General features: G+C 42.2%; 1 protein-coding gene across 3 annotated transcripts in view; it reads right to left on the bottom strand.

Moving 5' to 3' along the window:
• Positions 1-633: 633 nt before the first annotated feature.
• The window catches only part of LOC110510239 (globoside alpha-1,3-N-acetylgalactosaminyltransferase 1), a 32,396-nt gene continuing 13,114 nt past the window's right edge, over positions 634-19,915 (bottom strand). For all 3 annotated transcript variants that reach the window (XM_036968217.1, XM_036968216.1, XM_036968215.1), the window contains exons 2-9: positions 14,478-14,549; positions 14,118-14,153; positions 8,833-8,967; positions 6,291-6,342; positions 3,601-3,756; positions 2,854-2,978; positions 1,457-1,619; positions 634-1,236 (exon numbers count right to left, since the gene is read on the bottom strand). In XM_036968217.1, coding sequence (XP_036824112.1) covers positions 1,036-1,236; positions 1,457-1,619; positions 2,854-2,978; positions 3,601-3,756; positions 6,291-6,342; positions 8,833-8,967; positions 14,118-14,128 — 843 coding nt within the window. In that variant the 5' untranslated portion in view covers positions 14,129-14,153; positions 14,478-14,549 and the 3' untranslated portion in view covers positions 634-1,035. The remainder of the gene's footprint in view (positions 1,237-1,456; positions 1,620-2,853; positions 2,979-3,600; positions 3,757-6,290; positions 6,343-8,832; positions 8,968-14,117; positions 14,154-14,477; positions 14,550-19,915) is intronic.

The raw sequence follows: 19,915 nt of genomic DNA, 5'->3' as shown, positions 1-19,915 counted from the left end.
CATGGTGGGAGCCCTCAATGGCGCTGCCGTTGCTACAATGGCTTTTTGGCCACTAGAGCTATCTATCATTCTCTATGGCTAGAACATAACTTTAGCACACAGGTGAAACAGGTATACCTTTTTACAGATGGTCCCTCCCTATTGGAGCTCTGCTCCCTGACCCTGACAGACCCCAACTCTATACATCAGGTTAGTGCCTGGTCTTTCATCAATAACTAGGGTATGGGCAGGGCATCACTAAATTGATCACTAACATTTTGAAGCCGAGCCATTTGCTCGTGCTCTGCTGCGCAGTACAGTCATGTCTGACTAAGATCATAACATGGTGTCAGAAGTGCTTCAACATTGCCAGAGTTAACAGGAGAGATTATTTCACAGACAATAATAACACTCCTTGAGTTGTTGGTGTTCACAGTGACGAAAAGTAGCTAGCTAACAGTTAACTGCTCTCCTAAGTCCATTGAGTAGCCCAAGACAAAGCCATTGATACGCATACTCACCTCATTAACATCAGGATAGAATTCCGTTGGCCATACATCATTTTCAAGCAGTCTTGCTCCGCTACTGGTTGGACAATGTGAGACACGACGACCACGATGCCAGAGAAATAAATGTAATTTCATGTATAAAATGTCAACTTAATAATAATAAACTTTATTTGTATAGCGCTTTTCAATACAAGTATTAAAGGGCTTCACATCATAATAATTGTAAAAACTGTTCACAGATCAGGGGATGCTAACATGTCGCTGTTAGGGTGGGCACCAACAACACGCTCAGTTGTCTTGAACATCATTATTTTGTTGTGGCAGATCTTAGAGATGAGGAAGACTCAAGAGCTTAAATATAGTTAGCTCTTGAGTCTTTAAAACTCTAGCGTCAATGTCATCACCTCTGGTGGAAGTCTAATTAGCATATTAAAACATTCCTGATCAAAACCTGTCTGTTTAAGCTATCGAAATCTGTCTGTTTAAGCTATCGAAATCTGTCTGTTTAAGCTAAAGATATCTATCTGGGTTTTGCATGGGCTGCATCTCATGGGTTCTCCCTGACCTCTGCCTTGTTCTTGATGACAGAGGAGAAGCGGACGAGTTTTATCTCCTTGGTGTCCCGTCCTCTAGCGTCGTCCCACACATATTCAGGTGACAGCAGCTTGGTGGGCTTATTCTTCACCAGGTACCAGTTCAGGTGACTCTCCTCCTGCCACACAGCCTCAACACCCACAGACTTATCCACCTAGAGGGGGGGTGGGGGTTGGGGGGGAGAAGGGCGGGTGGAGAGGAGGAGGAAGAGGGAGGGAGGGGTGGATATAGGGGGAGAGAGTGAGTGACTGCATGCCTGCCTGCATGCGTGCATCTGTCTGTGCGTACGTCTCGGAATGCATGCCTTTCTGTCTGCATGACTGTCTGTCAGGTATGAATGTGTGAGTGTGCGTTTTGCCTGCCTGAGTGCCTACCTCCAGGTGCTCCCTGCACGTCTTGGTCAGCCTATGAACATCCTCCAGCACTCCTCCGAATATGTTGGCCTGGTAGTAGAAGTCTCCCTGGTCCTGAGGTACAGAGGCTGTGGACACAGCCCGCCGCTCGTAGGGGTACTGGCTCCGGGGGTACATATAGAACCTGCAAGATACAAGACCATTTTGTATTGTTACTTTATTTAACCAGGAACATACCCTTACTAAGGTCACGGTAAAACTTTATTTGGATAGTCTGTAGAGCATCTACAAATGTACTATCAGTAACATTTAAACTAACTATCTACTAACCCTAACCCTGATCTTAGCCCTTACCCTCACCCTAAACATAACCCTTACCCTAACCTCAACCCTTGCTTAGCAACAGATTTTTTGATAGTTTGACCATCTGTAGAGCATCAACAGATCGAAAATCTTGTTGCCAATCCGTGTCACATTTTCTGGCCTTTTCCAGACAAAGAATCGATTTCAAACTGCCTCTGAGCGATGAGCCCAGCCTAGGAGACTGTATATTAAAGGGGACAGTCTAGCGAATTCAGCAATTGTGGTTCTATCTAGCTGTGGAATTCCCAGCTGGATTTAGAGCTCTCAACATGAAAAAAATCTGAAATAATTTAGTAGATTTGAAACACAACCACAATTCTCGTGGTCACAGAGGGACGAAAGCTGAAGTTGTAAGGAGTCTGCAGACATACAAATGGTGTTTCTGCGTCGCTCTGAGGACTCTGGGTAGAAAATGCTCTGTCGTCAGTTATATGAAATAGGGACTAATTTGTACTGTTACTAAATATGATCATATTTGTATATGCAGTTATAAGAATGATCTGAAGGGTTGTCCACATATGTTTGTATATACAGTCATAAGAATGATCTGAGGCGTTGTCCACATATGTTTGTATATACAGTACATTTGGAAATTATTCAGACCCCTTCCCTTTTTACACATTTTGTTACGTTACAGGGGGAAAAAATATATTTTTTAAATAAAATAAAAATTCCTCTTTAAGTAACTATTAAGTGTTTAAGTAAGTATTAACAGGTGTAGACGCTGGCCCTTTAAGTAAGTAAATAAGTAAGTAAGTAAGTACATTTTACCAGGGGTGGATGCTGGCCCTTTAAGTTATTAAATTAGTAAGTAAATAAGTAAGTAAGTAAGTAAGTAAGTTTTACCAGGAGTGGATGGCGGCCCTTTAAGTTATTAAATTAGTAAGTAAATAAGTAAGTAAGTAAGTAAGTAAGTTTTACCAGGAGTGGATGGCGGCCCTTTAAGTAAGTAAGTAAGTAAATAAGTAAGTAAGTAAGTAAGTAAGTAAGTAAGTAAGTAAGTAAGTAAGTATTACCAGGGGTGGATGCTGGCCCTTTAAGTAAGTAAGTATTACCAGGGGTGGATGGCAGCCACCAGTCTCCCCAGCGCCTCGGATCCCACACGGCCATGGAACCTCATGTCTACGTCCAGGCAGAAGATGTAGTGCGCCTCCTGGTGGATGTGATCCTCAATGGCAGTCTGCTTCCAAATAGATGGTTGGTGGATGTTCAGTAGAACTTCAAGCAATCAAACAAATCAATCAAAGTTGATTGTCCTCAGATGTAAATTTGGTTTGCAGGCAGGGTTAAAATTATTTAAAAAATACACAGTCCATACAATCTACTGTCAACAATATTTAAACTAACTGGTATGCACTAACCCTATAGGTATAACCTCTTAACTGTAACCCTAGAAATATGTTGCCTATTATCAACAGTTGATATTTTGTTGATAGTTGGGACATCTGTAGGGAGTTACTACTATATTTTCACATTTAGTCATTTAATGCCTAGTTAAATAAAGGTTCGAATTTTTATTAAAATAAACTTTAGCAGACGCTCTTATCCAGACCAACTTACAGGAGCAATTAGGGTTGTGTGCCTCGCTCAAAGGCACAGACAGATTTTTCATGTAGTCGGCTTGGGGATTCAAACCAGTGACCTTTCAGTTACTGGCCCAACGCTCTTAAACGCTAGGCTACCTGCCGCCCTACTACTACTAATAATAAATAATAATCTAATAATAATAATAATAATATTAATAGTTATTAATAATAAACTAAAGAACTCATAATGTAGTAATGATATGAATAAAGTGTGACCTGGATGAGCTCCATGCGGCGGAGGGATATCTCCTGCCAGCGGTCGAACTTCGGCACGCTCACGATGCTGAGCAGCCTGCCGACACCAAGAGTCACGTTGCTAGGCACATCGCCGGGCAGGTCGGTGAACACGTAGTAGTGCACATCCAGCCCCACCTGGAATCACATTTCACTTCAATTGAAAGGGATGGAATTTGTAATGAATTGAGTTACTTTTAGTACATTTAATGTAGTCAGCCAGCAATTGTACAAGTTCTCCCACTTAAAAAGATGAGGCCTGTAATTTTCATCATAGGTACCTTTCAACTATGACAGACAAAATGAGGGAAAAAAAATCCAGAAAAATCACATTGTAGGATTTTTAATGCATTTATTTGCAAATGATGGTGAAAAACCATTAATAACACAAGTCATGGATTAAAATCCTGCAGCGTATGCAAGGTCCCCCTGCTCAAGCCAGCGCATGTCCAGGCCCGTCTGAAGTTTGCCAATGACCATCTGGATGATATAGAGGAGGAATGGGAGAAGGTCATGTGGTCTGATGAGACAAAAATAGAGCTTTTTGGTCTAAACTCCACTCGCTGTGTTTGGAGGAAGAAGAAGGATGAGTACAGCCCCAAGAACACCATCCCAACCGTGAAGCATGGAGGTGGAAACATCATTCTTTGGGGATGCTTTTCTGCAAAGGGGACAGGACGACTGCACCGTATTGAGGGGAGGATGGATGGGGCCATGTATTGCGAGATCTTGGCCAACAACCTCCTTCCCTCAGTAAGAGCATTGAAGATGGGTCGTGGATGGGTCTTCCAGCATGACAACGACTAGAAACACAGCCAGGGCAACTAAGGAGTGGCTCCATAAGAAGCATCTCAAGGTCCTGGAGTGGCCTAGCCGCCAGGAGTGGCCTAGCCAATAGAAAATCTTTGGAGGGAGCTGAAAGTCCGTATTGCCCAGCAACAGCCCCGAAACATTTTGGAACACAGGAGTGATGGCTGCTGATAATGGGCCTATGTAGATACAGTGGGGTGAACAAGTATTTGATACACTGCCGATTTTGCAGGTTTTCCTACTTACAAACCATGTAGAGGTCTGTAATGTTTATCATAGGTACACTTCAACTGTGAGAGACGGAATCTAAAACAAAAATCAAGAAAATCACGTTTGATTTTTAAGTAATTAATTTGCATTTTATTGCATGACGTAGGTATTTGATACATCGGAAAAGCAGAACTTAATATTTGGTACAGAAACCTTTGTCTGCAATTACAGAGTTCATACCTGTAGTTCTTGACCAGGTTTGCACACACTGCAGCAGGGATTTTGGCCCACTCCTCCATACAGACCTTCTCCAGATCCTTCAGGTTTTGGGCGTGTCGCTGGGCAATACAGACTTTCAGCTCCCTCCAAAGATTTTCTATTGGGTTCAGGTCTGGAGACTGGCTAAGCCACTCCAGGACCTTGAGATGCTTCTTATGGAGCCACTCCTTAGTTGCCCTAGCTGTGTGTTTTGGGTAGTTGTCATGCTGGAAGACCCAGCCACAACCCATCTTCAATGCTCTTACTGAGGGAAGGAGGTTGTTGGCCAAGATCTCGCAACACATGGCCCCATCCATCCTCCCCTCAATACGGTGCAGTCGTCCTGTCCCCTTTGCAGAAATGCATCCCCAAAGAATGATGTTTCCACCTCCATGCTTCACGGTTGGGATGGTGTTCTTGGGGTTGTACTCATCCTTCTTCTTCCTCCAAACACAGCGAGTGGAGTTTAGACCAAAAAGCTCTATTTTTGTCTCATCAGACCACATGACCTTCTCCCATTTCTCCTCTAGATCATCCAGATGGTCATCGGCAAACTTCAGACGGGCCTGGACATGCGCCAGCTTGAGCAGGGCGACCTTGCGTGCGCTGCAGGATTTTAATCCATGACGGCGTAGTGTGTTACTAATGGTTTTCTTTGAGACTGTGGTCCCAGCTCTCTTCAGGTGATTGACCAGGTCCTGCCATGTAGTTCTGGGCTGATCCCTCACCTTCCTCATGATCATTGATGCCCCACAAGGTGAGATCTTGCATGGAGCCCGAGACCGAGGGTGATTGACCGTCAACTTAACCTTCTTCCATTTTCTAATAATTGCGCCAACAGTTGTTGCCTTCTCACCAAGCTGCTTGCCTATTGTCCTGTAGCCCATCCCAGCCTTGTGCAGGTCTACAATTGTATCCCTGATGTCCTTACACAGCTCTCTGGTCTTGGCCATTGTGGAGAGGTTGGAGTCTGTTTGATTGAATGTGTGGACAGGTGTCTTTTATACAGGTAACGAGTTCAAACAGGTGCAGTTAATATAGGTAATGAGTGGAGAACAGGAGGGATTCTTAGAGAAAAACTAACAGGTCTGTGAGAGCCGAAATTCTTACTGGTTGGTAGGTGATCAAATACTTATGTCATGCAATAAAATGCTAATTAATGACTTACAAATCATACAATGTGATTTTCTGGATTTTTCTCACGGTTGAAGTGTACCTATGATGAAAATTACAAACCTCTACATGCTTTGTAAGTAGGAAAACCTGCAAAATTGGCAGTGTATCAACTACTTCTCCCCACTGTATAAACACACACACACACAGACATTGTTATCCCTGGACCTTCTTTATATTATACCAGTCAATCCATTTGATAGATAGTTCTGGATTCTCACCATGAAGTGCTTCTCAGATGACTCTAAGAAGTCACGGAGAAAACGAGTGTATCTGTAAGGAAGAATAGAGATGAAATACATATACAGTACCAGTCAAAGGTTTGGACACACCTACTCTTTATTTGTACTATTTTCTACATTGTAGAATAACAGTGAAGACATCAAAACTATAAAATAACACATATGGAATCATGTAGTAACCAAAAACATTCCCAGGACATGGACATATCTGATATTGGCAGAAAGCTTAAATTCTTGTTAATCTATCTGCACTGTCCAATATACAGTAGCTATTACAGTGAAAGAATACCATGCTATTGTTTGAGGAAAGTGTACACTAATGAACTTGAAAAGTTATTAATAAGCCAATTATGCACATTTGGGCAGTCTTGATACAACAATGTGAACAGAAATACAATGGTTCATTTGATCAGTCTAAAACTTTGCACATACACTGCTACCATCTAGTGGCCCAAATCTAAATTGCGCCTGGGCTGGAATAATACATTATGGCCTTTCTCTTGCATTTCAAAAATGGTACAAAAAAAAATATTTAAAAAAAACATGTTTTTTTCTTTGTATTATCTTTTACCATATCTAATGTGTTATATTCTCCTACATTCATTTCACATTTCCACAAACTTTAAAGTGTTTCCTGTAAAATGGTATCAACAAAATGCATATCCTTATTTCAGGTCCTGAGCTACAGGCAGTTAGATTTGGATATGTCAATTTAGGTAAAAATTGAAAAAAGGGACAGATCCTTAGACATGAAGGTTTGTCAATCCGTAAAATTTCAAGAACTTTGAAAGTTTCTTCAAGTGCAGTCACAAAAACCATCAAACGCTATGATGAAACTGGCTCTCATGAGGACCGCCACAGGAAAAGGAAGACCGAGTTCTCTGCTGCAGAGGATAAGTTCATTAGAGTTACCAGCCTCAGAAATTGCAGCCAAAATAAATGCTTCACAGAGTTCAAGAAACAGACACATCTCAACATCAACTGTTCAGAGGAGACTGCGTGAATCAGGCCTTCATGGTCGAATTGCTGCAAGGAAACCACTACTAAAGGACACCATTAAGAAGAAGAGACTTGCTTGGGCCAAGAAACACGAGCAATGGACGTTAGACCGGTGGAAGTGTGCCCTTTGATCTGATGAGTCCAAACTTTAGGCTTTAGGTTCCAACCGCCGTGTCTTCGTGAGATGCAGAGTAGGTGAACGAATGATCTCTGCATGTGTGGTTCCCAATGTGAAGCGTGGAGGAGGAGGAGTGATGGTGTGGGGGTGCTTGTTGGTGACACTGTCAGGGATTTATTTAGAATTCAAGGCACACTTAACCAGCATGGCTACCACAGCATTCCGCAACGATACGCCATCCCATCTGGTTAGCACTTACTGGGACTGTCATTTGTTTTTCAACAGGACAATGACCCAACACACTTCCAGGCTGTGTAAGGGCAATTTGATTGAGAAGGAGAGTGATGGAGTGCTGCATCAGATGACCTGGCCTCCACAATCATCCAACCTCAATCCAAATCAGATGGTTTTGGATGAGTTGGACCGCAGAGTGATGGAGTGCTGCATCAGATGACCTGGCCTCCACAATCACCCAACCTCAACCCAAAATCAGATGGTTTGGGATGAGTTGGACCGCAGAGTGAAGGAAAAGCAGCCAACAAGTGCTCAGCATGTGTGAAACATTCAGGTTGTAAATAATTAATAATTTGAAAGGTTCAGGTAGGACAAGCAAGCGTGCCTGCAGGGGGAAATGTGTATGTAAAAAACACAGCTAGAGACAGACTGCATTCTTGTGACATGAGATGGCCTTATTCGGAAATATGAATTCCATGTTGAGTTGTAGTGTGTGTCCCAAACATTAACCTATTCTCTATATAGGACTTGGGTCAAAAGTAGTGCACTGCATAAGGAATAAGATGCCAGTTGAGACACAATCATAATCCCCACTTGCGAACGGTTTGAAAAATGGAGACAGGCAACATAAATGAGGTTATGATGTAGATAACATCAACCAAAGATATTAACACATGAGGTGAATGCATGTGGAGAGGTGCATGTTGAATATGCATGTGGAGAGGGAGGTGCATGTTGAATATGCATGTGGAGAGGGAGGTGCATGTTGAATATGCATGTGGAGAGGTGCATGGTGAAAGCATGTTGAATATGCATGTGGAGAGGTGCATGTTGAATGCATGTGGAGAGGTGCATGGTGAATGCATGTGGAGAGGTGCATGGTGAATGCATCTGGAGAGGTGCATGGTGAATGCATCTGGAGAGGTGCATGGTGAATGCATCTGGATAGGTGCATGGTGAACACTTGTGGATAGGTGCATGGTGAACACTTGTGGATAGGTGCATGGTGAACACTTGTGGAGAGGTGCATGGTGAACACTTGTGGAGAGGTGCATGCTTGTGTTAGTGGCAGCAGTCTTGACATTTCTTGTAGGTGATACATACACACAAAGGAAGTGATGTAAACATTGCCTTGGCAACAGGTTTCTACACATGGAATCTGTGACTTACTTCCCTACAGCAAACACAGTGGTGGCAATGGTGAGGTTGTGGGACCTGAAGGCCTCGTCTATGACCAGGGGGTCGAAGGTCCCCTCCCAGACTATAGGAGCCAGCCATGGGGTTACAGTCAGCACGTCAGTCCTCCTGAATAGTAATAATAATAATAATAATCATCATCATAGTAGTAGTAATAACAGTAATAATAACTAGAATATTACATTTCCTGAAGAAACTGTGCTTACTACCTTGTTTTAAAGTATTTATGGATTTGCAATAAGTTATAGTAGTGGTAGTGACTGCAGTAGAAATGATAGTTGAAAAAGTAGGTTAATGAAAACATTAGTTGATTGATTGATTGGTTGGTTGATCAGAAATTATAGCCTGAACATGTGAAAATTGGTTTGGTGTCTAGCTTCCCAGTTTAAGAGTGACAATTATTGATGGTGGGTTTATATGCTAATTTACGCACATTTAAATAGTTATAATTATATAGTTTTGAAAATGTTGAAGCAGTAGCATTCAAAATGTCTACCACTGTGTTCTTATGTTTAGCATTGAATCCATGAAATGACATGATCATTTATGAAAATGTACATTGTTTATAATATTTAAAGTTTAGGATAGCCTGGATATTTTAAAGTTGGTGTTGTAGCTTAAATGGCCAAGGAGCATTTTAAATGGTTATATTTGAAAAGGTATAGATAGATGGAACACTTGAACAGTGCAAGAGTTACCATTACCAGCGGGGTATTGAATGCAAATCTGAAGTTTGTTTGGAGCTTTTGGAGGTATAAAAATCTCATGCTTGATGTTTAGGTGGAGACTGGTTGAGCTGCTCAGTTAGATTGTATGGACAAAAACAAATTACCAGTTTCCCCCGCTTCAGATAATAACACATTCTTGACCAGGAACGGATGTCGCATTATCAAGGACCTCAGCCACCCGAGCCACGGCCTGTTCACCCCGCTATCATCCAGAAGGCGAGGTCAGTAAAGATGCATCAAAGCTGGGACCGAGAGACTGAGAGACTGGCCATCAGACTGTTAAATAGCCATCACTAGTCGGCATCCATCCAGTACCCTGCCCTGAACAAAGTCACTGTCACTAGCCGGCTACCACCCAGTTACTAAACACTGCACCTTAGGACAGGGTTCCCCAACTCGTGGCCCACGAGCCGAATTTGGCCCGCAGGTTTTCTGAGAAAAATAAATAAATAAATAATTTTTTACTTTCATTGTTGGACATAAAAAACAAGAAATCAGCTCGAAGTGATTTTAATTTAAGAAATCTGATCCCAGGTATTCCCATGCTTTAAACCTGTTGGGGCTAGGGGGCACAAGGAGTTCCCTAAAGGGAACACCCCCCTCCCATTCAGCTGAAAAAAATATTATTTTGAAATATTTAACTTTCACACATTAACAAGTCCAATACAGCAAATGAAAGAAACATCTCGTTAATCTACCCATCGTGTCCGAATTTTAAAATGTTTTACAGCGAAAACATGTATTTATGTTAGATGACCACCAAATTCAAAAACACACAGCGATTTTTCAGTCACAAAAGCATAAATATAGATAAAATGAATCACTAACCTTTGATTATAGGACATCATGTCATACATGTATTGTGTGTTTTGTTCGATAATGTGCATATATATATATATATAAAAAAAATCTCAGTTTACATTGGCGCATTACGTGCAGTAATGTTTTGATTCCAAAACATCCGGTGATTTTGCAGAAATACTCACAATAAACATTGATAAAAGATGCAAGTGTTATTCACAGAATTAAAGATAAATGTATCCTCTATGCAACCGCAGTGTCAGATTTTTTTTTTTAAACTTTACGGAAAAAGAAGCATCAATGGAAGCTACAAAAAAAACACTATAAATATTCACTTACCTTTGAATATCTTCATCAGAAGGCAGTTCCAGGAATCCAAGTTCGACAATAAATGACTGATTTGTTCCATAAAGCCCACCATTTAGCCACTTGTTGTTAGCTTGTTCAGCCCAGCATTCAATCCTCAAAAAGCACGAGCAATTCCTCCAGACAAACTCAAAAAGTTCCGTTACAGGTCGTAGAAACAAGTCAAATGATGTATGCAATCCATATTTAGGATGTTTTAAACATTAAATCAGCAATAAGGTTCCAACCGGAGAATTTCATTGTCTGAAGAAACGCATTGGAACGCAAGAACTCTCTCGTGACCACGCGCAATGAGACCGAGGCTTTCTGCCAGACCACCCACGCAAAGAGCTATTATGAGCCCCTCCTTTATAGTAGAATCATACAACCAGAATCTAAAGACGGTGACATCTTGTGGAAGCCCTAGGAAGTGCATGCTCATCCATATCTAAGATGGACATCAAATGGCACTGTTTTCAAAATTGAGTTCTCACTTCCTGTTTGGATTTCTTCGCAGGTTTTTGTCTGGCATGAGTTCTGTTATACTCACAGACATAATTCAAACAGTTTTAGAGACTTCAGAGTGTTTTCTATCCACCAGTAATAATAATATGCATATATTCCCATCTGGGAAAGAGTAGGAGGCAGTTTACTCTGGGCACGCCTTTCATCCAAAAGTGAAAATGCTGCCCCCTAGCCCCAACAGGTTTTAATAGAGAGACACGTGATTGTATACAAATGTAAGCAAGGTTTGAAATTATTGTGTTTTAGTCAAACATGATATCTGCTTGGGCTTCTTGCGGTCAATTTGCAGTCTACAAATGATTTATTCCACAGAAATCTACACACAATACCATATAACAAAGCAAAAACGTTTGTTTTTTTTGCAAATGTATAAAAAAAAATATTTTCAGCAGCAGGGATCGAGGGAAAGATCTCTCGTGACCACGCGCAATGAGACCGAGGCTTTCTGCCAGACCACCCACGCAAAGAGCTATTATGAGCCCCTCCTTTATAGTAGAATCATACAACCAGAATCTAAAGACGGTGACATCTTGTGGAAGCCCTAGGAAGTGCATGCTCATCCATATCTAAGATGGACATCAAATGGCACTGTTTTCAAAATTGAGTTCTCACTTCCTGTTTGGATTTCTTCGCAGGTTTTTGTCTGGCATGAGTTCTGTTATACTCACAGACATAATTCAAACAGTTTTAGAGACTTCAGAGTGTTTTCTATCCACCAGTAATAATAATATGCATATATTCCCATCTGGGAAAGAGTAGGAGGCAGTTTACTCTGGGCACGCCTTTCATCCAAAAGTGAAAATGCTGCCCCCTAGCCCCAACAGGTTTTAATAGAGAGACACGTGATTGTATACAAATGTAAGCAAGGTTTGAAATTATTGTGTTTTAGTCAAACATGATATCTGCTTGGGCTTCTTGCGGTCAATTTGCAGTCTACAAATGATTTATTCCACAGAAATCTACACACAATACCATATAACAAAGCAAAAACGTTTGTTTTTTTTGCAAATGTATAAAAAAAAATATTTTCAGCAGCAGGGATCGAGGGAAAGATGAACGCTTTCATCCTTGATGAAAACTTGCTCCAGAGCACTCAGGACCTCAGACCTTCCAACAGGACAACAACCCTAAGCACATTTTTATTTTACCTTTATTTTACATTTAATTTAACTAGGCAAGTCAGTTAAAAACAAATTCTTATTTACAATAAGAGCCTTGTTCAGGGGCAGAATGACAGGTTTTTACCTTGTCTGCACTGGGATTCGATCTAGCAACCTTTCGGTTACTGGCCCAACACTAACCACTAGGCTACCTGCTGCCCCCATAGGCAAGATCATGCAGGAGTGGCATCGAGATGAGTCTCTGCATGTGGCCCAGCCAGAGCCTGGACTTGAACCGGATCAAACATCTCTGGAGAGATTAAAAAAGTGAAGGGGTCTGAATACTTTCTGAATGCACTATATATACAGTCATGTGATAAAGTAACTACACCCCTGGAAAGTGGTGTTGTTGTTTTTTACATATTCCAAGCAATTCGAAGTACATCATTCCACTGTCTGACGGATCATCTATAAATTGAGAAAATTCCAGACCACACGCAATCTACCTAGGACAGGTCATCCTACCAAATTCAGCCCCAGAGCTGACCAAAAGATGCTCACAGTAGTCTCCAAGAACCCCAGGGTAGCATTAAGTGATCTATAGACTATCTCTTGCCACAATCAATGTCGAGTCAACTGTCAGAAAGAGACAAACTTGGCCTACATGGGAGGTCAGAAAGGAAGAAGCCTCTTCTCTTCAAAAATAATATCAAGACAACTGGCGTTTGCCAGACAACACCTGGGTAAAGACAAACTACTGGAACAATCTGGACAGATGAGACAAAGGTGGTGTTTGGTCACAATGCCAGATGCCATGTTTGACGAAAATGAAACACTGCCTTTGAACAGAAGAAACTCATACCAATCGTAAAGCATGAAGGTTGTAGCAATATAGTTTGGGGCTGCTTTGCTACCTCAGGGCCTGGCCAACTTCCCATCATTGAGTCAGCCATAAATTATATATTGATTGATATGAGCAACTTTTCTTACTCCAATGAAATGAAATGAAATGTTATTGGTCACATATACATGGTTAGCAGATGTTAATGTGAGTGCAGCAAATTGCTTCTGCTTCTAGTTCCGACAGTACAGCAATATCTAACAAGTAATCTAACAATTCCACAACAACTACCTAATACACACAAATATAAAAAGGGGTGAATGAGAATATGTACACTGCCGTTCAAAAATTTGGGGTCACTCAGAAATGTCCTTGTTTTTGAAAGAAAAGCACATTTTTTTGTCCATTAAAACAACATCAAAATGATCAGAAATACAGTGTAGACATTGTTAATGTTGTCAATGACTATTGTAGCTGGAAACGGCTGATTTTTAATGGAATATCTACATAGGCGTACAGAGGCCCATTATTAGCAACCATCACTCCTGAGTTCCACATGTGTTAGCTAATCCAAGTTTATCATTTTAAAAGGCTAATTGATCATTAGAAAACCCTTTTGCAATTATGTTAGCACAGCTGAAAACTGTTGTGGTAATTCAAGAAGCAATAAAACTGGCCTTCTATTTAATGAAGCTGCCAGTTGAGGACTTGTGAGGTGTCTGTTTCTCAAACTAGACACTAATGTACTTGTTCTCTTGCTCAGCTGTGGACTGGGGCCTCCCACTCCTCTTTCTATTCTGGTTATAGTCAGTTTGCACATTCAGGGCTCGAAGCACCCAGTTTATAATATAATATAGAATTCAAACAATAGAATACAGCTCTATTGTAATGCTGTATTCTGCATGTGCTGCCACTTACACTGGTTCCATAAGCTTGGCTTGATTGCTCTGTAATCTGAAAAACACGGAGAGCACGTTTACTTTTTGCAGAGAACAGACTGGCACTGATATAATAATAAAAATGTTGAAGGCTAAGACTCGTTTGGGGTACCAGTCTGTTTGTGCCATCATGCCACTTCTTGTCATGTTTGGGATGAAAAGGAGTGGCACGATTGCACAAACAGATCACGGACCAGGCTATGGTTGGTTGATGAAGTAAAGAAATGTTATTAATAGTATAAAGAGTACAGTGCAGTATGGTGCAGTATGGTGCAGTATGGTGCAGTATGGTGCAGGTTCAACAGGTGTTTACAGTCAGTATCCACACGTACTCACTCACCTGTGATTCAGCACAACCTGGTGATTCACCTGGCGCCATGTTAACCCCTCCACATACTCACCGAGACCCTCACTGAAAGACAGACAGCAGAGAAAGGAGAGAGAGAGAGAGTGGTTCAGTTAGTAGAGCATGGCACTTGCAACACCAGGGTTGTGGATTTCTCCCATTCATCTCTGCAGATCCTCTCAAGCTCTGTCAGGTTGGATGGAGAGCGTTGCTGCACAGCTATTTTCAGATCTATCCAGAGATGTTCGATTGGGTTCAAATCCGGGCTCTGGCTGGGCCACTCAAGGACATTGAGACTTGTCCCAAAGCCACTCCTGCTTTGGTCTTGGCTGTGTGCTTAGGGTCGTTGTCCTGTTTGAAGGTGAACTTTCAAACCAGTCTGAGGTCCTGAGCGCTCTGGATCAGGTTTCCATTAAGGATCTCTCTGTACTTTGCTCCGTTCATCTTTGAACGGAGGGTAATTACAATTACCCACCCTTGACATTGAGGGTTATGGTGTAGGGGTTACTGACCGACCATCATCAACATCGCTGCCTTTGGAGTCAAGCAAAAGTGACTGAATGGAGGTGGCGATGCGAGTCAATGCAATGGAGCCTGAGGTAACGCTAACCAGTCATGACTGTTGTTGACGAGGCTAGCGTTAGACACTGGACAACTTTGTTTCAACTCTAGTTGAAGGTAACTAGCTAATTGCGTCTGAGGTGTTTTGTGTAACACCTCCCAGCAAATAACGTTGCTAACTGCAACACAATTTATCCGTGTACCCCTGTTATTAGGTAACATTAGTTTACAGATGTTTTTTTGTATTGTTTTGTTAACTCCACCTCGTTTAGTTAGACTGAAGTTGACATAGCTGTTTGCTGAAAAATAAATGAGCCTGTATTTGCTGTGTGTTGTGTGTGTTGTGTGTGTGTGTGTGCAAAGCATACAACAGGTAGCCTGTTTATGACAACTGATATATTTGGGTTCAGTCGTCTTAACAAAACGTGTGTTTGTTTTCAGGATGACGTCTCCATCTCGGAAAATGTTTTCATCCTGGAGGAGACTGTGCAGGAGGCAGGTGATACATGCCAATCCATGTTATTTCTAAGACTATTGTTTATTTCAAGTATATGCCGTGATTATTGAATATAACTATAGCGTAATTGATGCCTTAATCGTGTTCTACCAACAGGAAAGAACGGTTAGTACAGCATGCCAAACTGACCCCTAGGTGCCAGAGTGTTCCTGTGCTGCAGTGGAGAAGAGGTCCACTTGGACCATCACTAAAGAGCTCAGGGCCCAGCTAGATTGCGCTCACGACCATCAGTATACAACCGAGTCCTGCCCCTATACGCCACAGATGGAGCTGACGGAGAGTGAGATCAGTGAAGACCAGAACTCGCTGTATGAACCTGAGAGCTCAGAATCACAATCATCACAGGTCGAGTCAAGATACACTATTGATCCCTTTGGGGGAGCGGGCTGGTGTTCCCAAAAATTGGAGAAGGAGCAGGTATTCAACAGCGAAATCAAAGATTCACCCTCCCATAAAGGGAATCGGAGTGGAATGGTTTTTCCATAGATTTGTTTTTTTACCTGTTTTAATGCATGTCCTACCTTGTCCGGGTTCTGCTGTTTTAATGGATGTTCTACCTTGTCCCGGTTCTGCTGTTTCAATGGATGTTCTACCTTGTCCCGGTCCTGGTGTTTTAACAGATGTGCTACCCTGTCCCGGTCCTGGTGTTTTAACAGATGTGCTACCCTGTCCCGGTCCTGGTGTTTTAACAGATGTGCTACCCTGTCCCGGTTCTGGTGTTTAAACAGATGTGCTACCCTGTCCCGGTTCTGGTGTTTAAACAGATGTGCTACCCTGTCCCGGTTCTGGTGTTTAAACAGATGTCCTACCCTGTCCCGGTCCTGGTGTTTTTCGAATCTCTCTCAACCTATTAATGCTCAGCTATGAAAGGACAACTGACATTTTCTCCTGAGGTGTTGAACTGTTGCATCCTCTATAACCACTGTGGTTATTATTGTGATGTAAAAAGGGCTTTTGTAAAATATGATTTATTGTTTGCTGTGCTGGATGCTGTGTATTCACTAACTTTCTGAATGTTGGAAATGTTTATAGTATCTGTAACATATTTAGGTGTGTATTTAATCTGCATCTTAACTTATTAAAGTGACAATCAGCAGTAGAAACAATAACAAGGTGTCTCCTTGCTCCTCTTTCGGTAAAAAGCTGAGGGATGGGCCTGGATAAATGTAACCACTCTCAAATTCATAGACTGAGATATAGATGCAAGGACTGACCATCCATAATATCAACATTGTAATCCTGTTTCTATGATCTGTTTCTGCTACCATGTACCCAATTCTCCTTGGATAAAGGTGTCTTCTAAATGGCATATTATTAAAGTCTACTTTGACTCTGCCAACTAGTTGCCCGTGTGTGTACCATTCCTTTCCAATAGATGGCAGCCAAAGCCAGTTGAAGTCACTACTCTAGCGACAGGGACATGGGATTAGTGCGCACCGAAAGTAGTTCACTTCGAAGCAAGTTTATCTGGTTACACTTGAACCTGTTGTAATAGTGGACAAGCTAACGAACACTGTTTTTTACATAGATCAAATGCCTGGGTTGTATGTTTTAGGCTAGGCTAGATTTACTAAATAACTTTTATTCAGTGCCTTTGCTTCTGGCTATCAGCGCCTTGTGGAAGAAACGGCACACGCAGTGATGAGACGCCGCACACCTCGTCCAATTATCCCTTGTGCCGATAGGTTGAACTAGCGATAAACTGTCAGCCTGGATGCTTTGCAAAAAAAATCATAAGAAAAATGTGTCTGATACCGAAACTAAATCACAATGTATTTATAATGAGCACGCCCCACTATTGTTTAAAATGAGATTTCATTAATCATGATGCTGTCTGCGATTCCAACTCTGGTAACACATTTACGTTTAGACGACCAAAGTGCCAAACAGCGCTGACGATAAACATCTTTATAGGATATATATAAAGATGTTTATGTTTGTACAAAATATATATATATCCTATAAAGATGTTTATCGTCAGCACTGTTTGGCACTTTGGTAACACATGTACGTTTAGACGACCAGAGTTGGAATCGCAGACAGCATCATGATTAATGAAATCTCATTTTAAACAATAATGGGGCGTGCTCATTATAAATACATTCCTAGGGCCTAGGAACAGTGGGTTAACTGCCTTGTTCAGGGACAGAACGACAGATTTGTACATTGTCAGCTCGGGGATTCAATCTAGCAACCTTTCGGTTACTAGTTCAAACAATAACATGTTCACCAATTATTTAACTGTCATATCATCTGCTGACTGGTTGTGTAACCTCTTCTGCCAGGAAGTCCTTCATAAGGATTAGTAACAATACATCGCAAAACAGACTGACAGGAACCTCTGACTGGATGTAATACGGCTACCATATCTCTCCAACACACACACATACTCTAGCCATTACCTGGCAGTATCCCCACTCACACCATTTTGTGTTTACCTATGCCAACCCTCTAGCTGAGGTGTTTCATGCGGCATATCTGTGTTGTGACTGCTAGGAGAACGAACTCTGATCTGGGGCAACGATCAAAAATGAACGGCTTCAGTAGGTTTATTGGCTCCCTAACTAACAATTATTTCATTCTCTGTAATAAACTCATTCTCAGACTTGGAGCTACTCTGTAAATTCAGCCATTTTGTGGTGTTCCAAAATGCTCTCTCCTGCCAGTGACGCAACAATGCCAATATGGCGATGTACACTTACAGTTAGCTGGCGTTCTATATCATAGTGTTTCCATTCCCCTTTAAAGACTGTTTGTACATAGTCCCCCATTTTAGGGGAGAAAAAAAATATTGGGACAAATTCACTTCTGTGTATTTAAGCAGTATAAAGTTATGTATTTGGTCCCATATTCATAGCATGCAATGATTACATCAAGCTTGTGACTGGTAGCATCCACATTAATGTAGAAGTGTTTAGAAACAAATTATACTCTTATTTATCATAAAAGTGACTCCAAAATGACACAGCACATTATTTACCATTCATTTCTATTGGGCACAAAATAATCTGAAACACAATTAAAACAGCTAATGCATCCAGCAAATGTGTAGAACTTTAGCCACGCCTTACAGCACAGCATCCACCCAGCTTTAGCCACACCTTACAGTACAGCATCCACCCAGCTTTAGCCACACCTTACAGCACAGCATCCACCCAGCCTTAGCCACACCTTACAGCACAGCATCCACCCAGCTTTAGCTACACCTTACAGCACAGCATCCACCCAGCTTTAGCCACACCTTACAGCACAGCATCCACCCAGCTTTAGCCACACCTTACAGTACAGCATCCACCCAGCCTTAGCCACACCTTACAGCACAGCATCCACCCAGCTTTAGCTACACCTTACAGCACAGCATCCACCCAGCTTTAGCTACACCTTACAGTACAGCATCCACCCAGCTTTAGCTACACCTTACAGTACAGCATCCACCCAGCTTTAGCTACACCTTACAGCACAGCATCCACCCAGCTTTAGCTACACCTTACAGTACAGCATCCACCCAGCTTTAGCTACACCTTACAGTACAGCATCCACCCAGCTTTAGCCACACCTTACAGTACAGCATCCACCCAGCTTTAGCCACACCTTACAGCACAGCATCCACCTAGCTTTAGCCACACCTTACAGCACAGCATCCACCCAGCCTTAGCCACACCTTACAGCACAGCATCCACCCAGCTTTAGCCACACCTTACAGCACAGCATCCACCCAGCTTTAGCCACACCTTACAGTACAGCATCCACCCAGCTTTAGCCACACCTTACAGTACAGCATCCATCCAGCTTTAGCTACACCTTACAGCACAGCATCCACCCAGCTTTAGCTACACCTTACAGCACAGCATCCACCCAGCTTTAGCTACACCTTACAGCACAGCATCCACCCAGCTTTAGCTACACCTTACAGCACAGCATCCACCCAGCTTTAGCTACACCTTACAGTACAGCATCCACCCAGCTTTAGCTACACCTTACAGCACAGCATCCACCCAGCTTTAGCCACACCTTACAGCACAGCATCCACCCAGCTTTAGCCACACCTTACAGCACAGCATCCACCTAGCTTTAGCCACACCTTACAGCACAGCATCCACCCAGCCTTAGCCACACCTTACAGCACAGCATCCACCCAGCTTTAGCTACACCTTACAGCACAGCATCCACCCAGCTTTAGCTACACCTTACAGCACAGCATCCACCCAGCTTTAGCCACACCTTACAGTACAGCATCCACCCAGCTTTAGCCACACCTTACAGCACAGCATCCACCCAGCTTTAGCCACACCTTACAGTACAGCATCCACCCAGCTTTAGCAACACCTTACAGCACAGCATCCACCCAGCATTG

The sequence above is a fragment of the Oncorhynchus mykiss genome, chromosome Y (genome assembly GCF_013265735.2).
Source record: "Oncorhynchus mykiss isolate Arlee chromosome Y, USDA_OmykA_1.1, whole genome shotgun sequence".
Classification (NCBI taxonomy): Eukaryota; Metazoa; Chordata; class Actinopteri; order Salmoniformes; family Salmonidae; genus Oncorhynchus; species Oncorhynchus mykiss.
The sequence above is the reverse complement of the archived record's forward strand: the minus strand, read 5'-3'. Positions and strand labels throughout refer to the sequence as shown.